Below are 8,619 nucleotides of genomic sequence, written 5' to 3' on the forward strand. Positions count from 1 at the left end.
TGTTCAGACATTTTGTTTATAAAAGAAAAATTTTTTTTTTTTTACCTGAAATGATTGGTTCTTCCCAGTGGTGGTTTTTGTGTTTTTGGAGCCTGTCCTAGAACTAGCTCTTGTAGACCAGGCTGGCCTTGAACTCACAGAGATCTGCCTGTCTCTGCCTCCCGAGTGCTGGGATTAAAGGTGTGCACCACCACTGCCTGGCTAGCCTCGAACTCACAGAGATCCGCCTGCCTCTGCCTCCCAAGTGCTGGGATTAAAGGCATGTGCTACTACCACCTGGCCAAGTCACTTTGTATCAGACCAAATCTGCCGCTGTGGCGGCTTTTGTTGCAAAACCAAAGATACTTGAGCTTCTGCTAATTCAGGCAGTGGGGTTCCACTGCAAACTTAGCCAAGGCAGGCAGATGGGCCTGTGTAGCCGAGTGTGTCTCAGACTCGGCACTGGGGCCCGAGTCACGAACTAAAAAACAGCACCCAGGAGGGTGCTGTGTTAGCTAGCAGGATACCCGCTTGAGTTGGGGGCAAAATAGCGCAATGTTGGACGCCAAAATGTAACGGCGTAAACGAATGCAGACAGATTGTAAAAAAATATATATACAGCTTTAATAGACTTACAGAACCACCGTTTCCGCATAGACCAGGAAAGCAGAAGCAGCGGCTGGGAGCATGCTTGCCAAATTTATATGCAAACATTAGCCTGAGGCGAACACGCCCCCTAAAGGGCGGGACTTATCCCTACACCAGAATTTTTTTTTTTGTACAGGATTTGTTTTGCTATCCTGGGTTTTTTTCATGTGAAGTTGATTATTGTTCTTTCGAGGTCTGGGAAGAATTTTGCTGGGTTTTTGATGGGCATTGCATTGAATCTGTAGCTTGCTTTTGGAAAGATTCTATTTTTTTAACTATACTAATTCTACCTACTGAACAGCATGGGAGATCTTTCCATTTTCTGGTGTCTTCTTCACTTTCTTTCTTAAAAGTTTAAATGTTCTTGTCATATAAGTCTTTCACTTGCTTGGTTAGCATTACCCCAAAGTATTTTATGTTCTTTGCAGATACTGTAAAGGGTGATGTTTCTCTGATTTATTTTTAGCCTATTTATCATCCGTATAAAGGAGGGCTACTGATATTTTTCTGAGTTAATCTTGTATCCTGCTACATCACTGAAGGTGTTTTCAAGTTATAGGAGTTCTCTGGTAGAATTTTTGGGGTCACTTAAGTATACTATCATATCATCTGCAAATAGTGAGAGTTTGATTCCTTCTTTTTTGATTTGTATGCCTTGATTTCATTTTGTTGTTTTCTTATTGCTCTAGCTAGAACTTCAAGGACTATATTGAATAGATATGAAGAGAGTGGACAACCTTGTCTTGTTCCTGATTTCAGTGGGAGAACTTTGAATTTCTCTTTCCTTAGTTTGATGTTGGCTGTTGGCTGTTGGCTTGCTGTATATTGCTTTTATTATGATTAGGTATGTTTCTTGTATCCCTGTTCTCTCCAAGTCTTTTTTCATGCACGGGTGTTAAATTTTGTGAAAGCCTTTTTCAAAATCTAATGAAATGATCATGTGGCTTTTTTTTTCTTTCAGTTCGTTTATATATGGGTTTACCTTGACAGATTTTTGTATGCTGAACCATCCCTGCAACTCTGGGATGATGACTACTTAGTCATGGTAGTTGATTTTTCTGATGTGTTTTTGGATTTGGTTTGCCAGTATTTTATTGAATATTTTTGCATCAATGTTCATGAGTGAGACTGGTCTGTAATTCTCTTTCTTAGTTGTGTCATTGTGTGGTTTGGCTATCAGGGTAATTGCCACCTCTAAAAAGAGTTTAGCAATATCCCTTCTGTTTTTATTGTGTAGAACAGCTTGGGGAGTATTGGTGTTAGTTCTTCTTTAAAAATCTTGTAAAATTCTGCACTGAAACCATCTGGTCCCAGTCTTTCTTGGTTGGGAGACTTTTGATGAGTGCATTTATTTCCTTAGCCGTTATAGTTCTATTTAATTTGTTTATCTGGTCTTGATTTAAATTTGGCAAGTGATGTTTGGATAATTTACTTAAATTAAGTTGTCCATTTCCTTAAATTTTTTAAATTTTGTGGTGTACAGGCTTTTGAAGTAATGATATGCTTCATTTGAATATCTTCTCTCTGCTTTTTGGTTAGGTTGAGTAAAGATTTATGTGTTTTGTTGATTTTCTTGAAGAACCAACTTTTTGTCTCATTTATTCTTTGTATTTTTTCTTTGTTTCTATTTTGTTGATTTTAGCTCTCAATTTGATTATTTCTTGTTGTCTAGTCCTCTTGGGAGAGTTTGCTTCTTTTTGTTCTAGAACTTTCAAGGTATTCTGTTAACTCACTAGTGTGAGATTTTTTCCAGTTTTTTTTAAATATAGGAATTTAAAGCTATGAACTTTCCTATTAACACTGCTTTCATTCTGTCCTATAAGCTTGGGTATGTTGTGTGTTCATTTTAATTGAATCTTAGGAAGTCTTTAGTTTCTTTCTTTCTTTTTTTCCTTGACACATCAGTGATTCAAGGGAGCATTATTCAATTTCCATGTGTTTGTGGGCTCTGGAATTAGAGTTGTGGTTGAATTCTAGCTTTAAGGCATGGTGATCCGATAAGATACATGGAGTTATTCTAATTTTTTGTATCTGTTGAGGTTTGCTTTGTTACTGAGTATGTGGTCAGTTTTTAAGAAGGTTCAGTGGGAGTGCTGAGAAGAAGCTATATTCTTTTGTGTTTGTGTGGAATGTTCTATAGATGTTTGTTAAGTCCATTTGTATCATAACATTTATTAATTCCCTCATTTCTCTGTTAAGTTTCTATCTGGCAGATTTTTCCAGTGGTGAGAGTAGAGTGTTGAAGTCTCCCGCTGTTAGTGTGTGGGGCTTAATGTGTGATTTAAGCTTTAGAAGTGCTTCTTTTACATCTGAGGGTACGCTTGTATTTTGGGGGATATGTGTTCAGTATCGATATTTCTTCTTGGTGGCTTTTTTTTCCTGTTCAAATATGAAAATGTCCTTCTTGGTCTCTTTTGATTGATCTTAGTTTGAAGTCTATTTTATAATGGATAGATACCCCAGCTTGTTTCTTTGGTCAGTTTAATTGGAAAATTTTTTCCCAACCTGTCTGTCTTTGAGACTGAGGTGTGTTTCTTGTGTTCAGCAGAAGGATGGATTCTGTTTTTGTATCCAAATTCTGAGCCTGAGTCTTTTTATAGGTGAGTTGAGTCCATTTATATTACGGGATATTAATGACCAGTGATTGGTAGTTCCTGTCATTTTAGTTTTTATTTTAGGTAATGTTATTGTGTGTGCTTTTCCCTTTTGGGGGGTTTGCTGCTGTGAGATTATTTATTCTGTGTGTGTTTTATGGGTGCAGCTGACTTCTGTGGGTTGGCGTTTTCCTTCTAGTACTTTGTGTATGTCTGGGTTTGGACTAGGTATTGTTTAAATCTGGTTCTGTCATGGAATGTCTTAGTTTCTTCATCTATGGTCACTGAAAAGTTTTCTGGATATATTATCCGTGGTCTCTTAATGTCTGCATAACGCTTGACCAAGCCCTTCTGGCTTTCATTTTTTTCCACTGAGAATTTAGCTGTTATTCTAAGAGGTCTGCCTTTATATGTTCCTTGGTCTTTTTCTTGCCACTCTTAATATTCTTTCTTTATTTTGTATGATTTTTATGTGGTGAGGGGACTTTTTTTTTGGTTCTGTCTGTTTTGTATTCTGTAAGCATCTGGTACCTTCATAAGCATACTTTTCTTTGGTTGGGAAAGTTTTCTTCTATGATTTTTGTTGACTATATTGTCTGTGCCTTGACTTGGACTTATTTTATCCCTATTATTTTAGATTTGGTCTTTTCACGGTGTCCCATATTTCCTGGATATTTTGTGTTAAGCTTTTGTTAGATTTAACATTTTATTTAATCAATTAGTCTGTTTCCTCTATCATATCTTCAATGCCTCAGATTATTTCTTTCATCTCTTTTGTTCCGCTGTTTATGCTTGCAATTGTGGTTCCTGATGGTTTACCCATAATTATCATTTCCAGAATTTCCTTGGTTCATGTTTTCTTTATTGTCTCTATTTTGATTATAAAGTCTTGAAACATTTCTTTCGTCTGTTTGGTTGCCTTTTCTTGGTTTTCTTTAGGGATTTGTTCATTTCTTCCAATATATTGTTTGTCTTTTCCTCCACTTCTTTGTGGGAATTTTTCATTTCCTCTTTAAGGAAATGAAACATTTTCTTATAGTCATTTTTTTTATGTTATCTTCTTCTGCTTCACCTGTGTTTTGGTTTTCAAGTCTTCCTGCTGTTGATCCTCTGGTTTTTGGTGGTGATATGTTGCTTTCTTTCTTTTTTTTTCTTTTTTCTTTTTTTACTGCTCAGTGTGTTCTTACCTTGTTGTCTACAAATCTTTTTTTGTAATTGGTGTAGTTGGGGTTGTGTCTCCAGTGATCAACCTTCCAGGCTCCATCCAGATGGTTGAGTCGGGGCCATGGTTCAGGTCAAAATAAATGTCGCTCAGCAGGCAGGCTGAGGTTGGGCATATGCAGGCAGGATTTCCTTGCCTGCTAGCTATGGGGGAGGTTGTGTGCCAATGGGTGGAACTTCCTTGCCAGCTGGCTCTGGTGGTGGTTGGGCATGCATGGGCTGCCTTTTCTTGCCTACTGGCTCCAGGGGACATTGGGCATGGGAGGGCTAAATGATAGTTTCATAATTAAAATACTAGAGAGATGATGTAATTACCAATCTTAGTTGGTAGTCCTCTCATCGTGGCCAGGGATGATAATCTTCCTGATTCAAATCAAAGAATGTGGTTTTTTTTCTAGATGTGTTCTCATAACAGCCTGAAGCATCACAAAGGTTCAAGTTTCACAATTTACCACTGCCCAGGGATCCTCCTTTCTCTGCCTTCCCAGCAAAATAAACAGCAAGAAAACAAATGAGTCTATTTCAAAGCAATGAATTATAGAACTGAAATGCATGTTTGTAGAAAATGAAAGACAAATGGCTGAGAACTCTTAGATGTGTTAACATTCTTAGCCAGCCGGGAAATAAAAAAAAAATACTATTGAGAGATTTTGTCTTACTTTAGTCAGAATGACCAAGATCAATAAAAGAAATGACACTCCAGGCTAGTAAAGATGCAGGGAAAGGGTTGCGCACTTTCTTTTATGTTGAATGAAAACTGGTTCAAAATGAAAACTGCTGTCAAAATCAATGGAGAGAATTTTATTTTATCTTATTTAATAAATAGCAAGGTACAGAAGAATAGTGGCGCTAGTTCTCCCATATACATGGCCTTGTTCACTGTGGCAGCCAAAATATGTGAGCCTATTTCTACCTTGTATGACGATCACAGAGTTTCCCTGAGATCATTCTTAGGTGTGATATGCAAACTTGGAGAGCAGTGAGTCTCCTACTGACCTGGCCCTATGGGCTGTGTCCTAACCTTTATGATCCACCCACGGATGGTGCAACTCTTGACTCCTGGCCTCAGGTGTAGAACTGATGACTCTTCCCCTTCAGGGACATGGACAATGGCATTCTCAGCCGAATTCTTCCTTGCTGTCAAAAGCACTGTCAGTCACAGGAAGTTGACATGTTCCACCCAGGTGGATTCAGTGCCTGTGTGCTTCCCAGAGCACAGCTGGGACTCGTTAATGGCTTTGCTTCCCGTTCCTCAGTTTATTCTTTCTCCTCCAACTACAACTCAGCTTTCCAGGACCGAAGAAAATACCTTCCTCTTTTCTGAATTCCTTTGGTCTTCTTTTAAGGAGGTTCTAGAGTCATGAATTGATCTGGGTGTTCTTTTATACTTTAACCAAGTTCCTGGGACATCACAAGTGATAGCAATGTCAGAGGTTACTGTCATCACTGAGATAACCAGTATGTCACTATTTAAAATGCACAGTGCCTTTTCTGCAAATATCAGTATTCTGTCCTTTGGAAGAAAGATGTTTTCTTACAGAAAATGTGAAGAAAAAGTTTGCTTTTCTAGGGTAATGAAACAAAAGGGTGGCATGGAAGGGAAATACAGGAAGTCTGCAGCAGGAATTGGGATTAAGGAAGAGTTGTAATATTTCATAAACTGGTGTTCCTTTCTTTGTGGGGAAACACCTCTTGTGACAAATGTCACATGGTGTCTTTCAGGTCCCAAGATTTCAGCATGATGTCTTACCAAGAGCAGCAGTGCAAGCAGCCCTGCCAGCCTCCTCCTGTGTGCCCACCCACAAAGTGTCCTGAGCCTTGTCCTCCCCCTAAGTACCCTGAGTCTTTTCCACCCTCAACATGCTCTGAGCCATGTCCTCTTCCAAAGTGCCCAGACCATTGGCCTTCTTCAAAGTGTTATAAAGTCAACCAACAACAACAAACACCAAACTTTTAATTAATTCTGTTAGTTTTCATGCAGAAATATATCATTAACAAATATTATAAAATCAAGACATGATATATGTAGTTATGTGGCAGGTACAAATGTAAGACTGATATTGTGTGTGTTTCTCTGTGTGTTTGTGTGTGTGAGTGTGCATCCATGAGTGTCTGCCTGTGTACATTTCCAAGAATGAGCACAGGTGTTGTATATTAAGGATTCAGTATATTATATGTTTTGAGAATTCTAATAGAAACTCAACTAGGTGTGTATCACAACCAAGGTGGGCTCAACAGTGCCTTACACAAGAGAACGGGAGAGATTGTAAGTCTTCATTCTAACTATCCAAACAAGAGCATGCTAACTTAGGACAAGTGTGATTTTAGTTCCTCTATCTTCATGATAAGCAGTTTTATAGTTATCATTAGAGGGGACTCTAAATATATATACCACAAATATGTTATTTGAGATGGCGCTACAGAAGAGGGTCAAATTATGGCCCAAACTCAGCAGCGTCCCCTATGAACAGCATATTAGATTTTCCATGGTTACAGAAAGGAATTAAACGTAGGCAGGAATCCCGACCTGTTTCTGGGAAGAGGTTTGTCAAAGATGCGGCTGAGAGCACAGCTGGGGTTCCCTGTAATACTGCCCTGCTTTCAGCACACAAGCGAATAAAAACCAGAAAACAGGAATATGAATATGACGGTGCAGCAAAGAATATCAGTGAGCTGAAGCAGGGCAAACGGGACACAGAGAGGTGTAACAAAAAAAGAAATATAATTGTCTTCAGTCAAGAAAGACAACTGAGGTAACCGGGGAGGTCTTGCTGAAACTGAAAAGGCAGGAGGGCCCTACAGCGATGGTGTCCAGGAACAGGGTATTTCCTATTTTGTAGAGTCCCAGTCAGACAGTCATACATGGATTTGCATTTTGGTTGGGAAATTCTTGGACCTGCCCTCAATCACAGCTCTACTCCCTCTGGGCGGGGCAGCCAGTCCTATAAAGAGGCCCTTGACTGTGTGACTGCAGACTCCTGGTGCTCACGTCCTGGACTCTGAGTTTGGAGAACCTGGTGAGTGTTTCTTGGGTTGGTCTGTCTTTATGGTCTTCTTATGTGTTCCAGTCAGTTTTGAGGGACTAAGTGTGTATCCAATTGTATTACTGGGATGAACAACGACAACTTAGCAATCAGAAATATAGCAATGGATACAATGGTCCACTGTGAAAGGTGGCTTTTCCTTTTATTTGGTAGGAGGTTGAACAGAGTATTTTTTCTTTCATATGCATCTTTTGATGTCCTTTTCAGAGCCCTATACCTTAGAAGATATCAGAATCTGGAACTTTCCTGAGCTGTCCTTTATTCTGCAACCCCAGACAAGATGCTGGGATGTCACAAGTAACAAGGGAGAAAGGAATGTGCTCTTAAATTTTGCACAGGGTTCTAGAACTTGGGGTTGTCTGTCTCAAAGGAATTTCTGTGTGAAAAGAGCCCTACTTATTTTGCTAAAATAAAGTATTTATTTCCTGGAAGGAGTCATAAAATGAAGGTTACATCCCAAAGCTAGTACCACAGATTGCTGAAAGAAAAGAAGAAGCCAGGCTGTCCTAAACCAGGAGTTGAGGAATAGGCACATGTGTGGAGAGAGAAGTAGATGTGTTGTCCCATGTCTCTGTCTCTCCTCTCTCTCTATGGATCATCCCCTAACTCTCTCTTGTAATGTCTTTCAGATCTGAGCCTTCAGCACGATGTCTTACCAAGAGCAGCAGTGCAAGCAGCCCTGCCAGCCTCCTCCTGTGTGCCCACCCACAAAGTGCCCTGAGCCTTGTCCTCCCCCAAAGTGCCCAGAGCCTTGTCCTCCTCCAAAGTGCCCAGAGCCATGCCCCCCTCAGCCATGCCAGCAGAAATGCCCTCCTGTGCAACCCCCTACACCCTGCCAGCAGAAGTGCCCACCCAAGAGCAAGTGAGTGCTTCAGCAGTAACCAGGATCAAGAGAAGAGGAGGACATCTACCTCCCATTCTTCCATAGAAACACTTCCGTCTTTGCTTCAAAGCCTGTCATGGATGCAGAAGAATCCTCTCCAGCCTTCACCCTCCATGTGTCTGTGATGACCCCTGATAGGGAGGGCATTCTCCTGAGATTGTTCTTCTTCTGATGTCAAGGGATGGCTGAGAATGGTCCTTCCACACCAACTCAGTGTCCCAGATGCTCAGTGATGAGCAGCATCTTTCCA

At 40.1% G+C, this 8,619-nt stretch overlaps 1 protein-coding gene across 1 annotated transcript; it reads left to right on the top strand.

The window, feature by feature from the left end:
• Nucleotides 1-8,133: 8,133 nt before the first annotated feature.
• Nucleotides 8,134-8,352, top strand: LOC101990197 (small proline-rich protein 2E). Its single transcript, XM_013353770.1, has one exon. The coding sequence runs from the start codon at nucleotides 8,134-8,136 to the stop codon at nucleotides 8,350-8,352; it is 219 nt and encodes a 72-aa protein (XP_013209224.1).
• The last annotated feature ends 267 nt before the right edge of the window (nucleotides 8,353-8,619 follow it).

Source organism: Microtus ochrogaster, unplaced genomic scaffold, assembly GCF_000317375.1.
Source record: "Microtus ochrogaster isolate Prairie Vole_2 unplaced genomic scaffold, MicOch1.0 UNK16, whole genome shotgun sequence".
Lineage (NCBI taxonomy): Eukaryota > Metazoa > Chordata > Mammalia > Rodentia > Cricetidae > Microtus > Microtus ochrogaster.

Coding starts and splice junctions, on each gene's coding strand:
- LOC101990197 (XM_013353770.1), top strand. CDS start 8,134: ATGTCTTACCAAGAGCAGCAGTGCAAGCAGCCCTGCCAGCCTCCTCCT.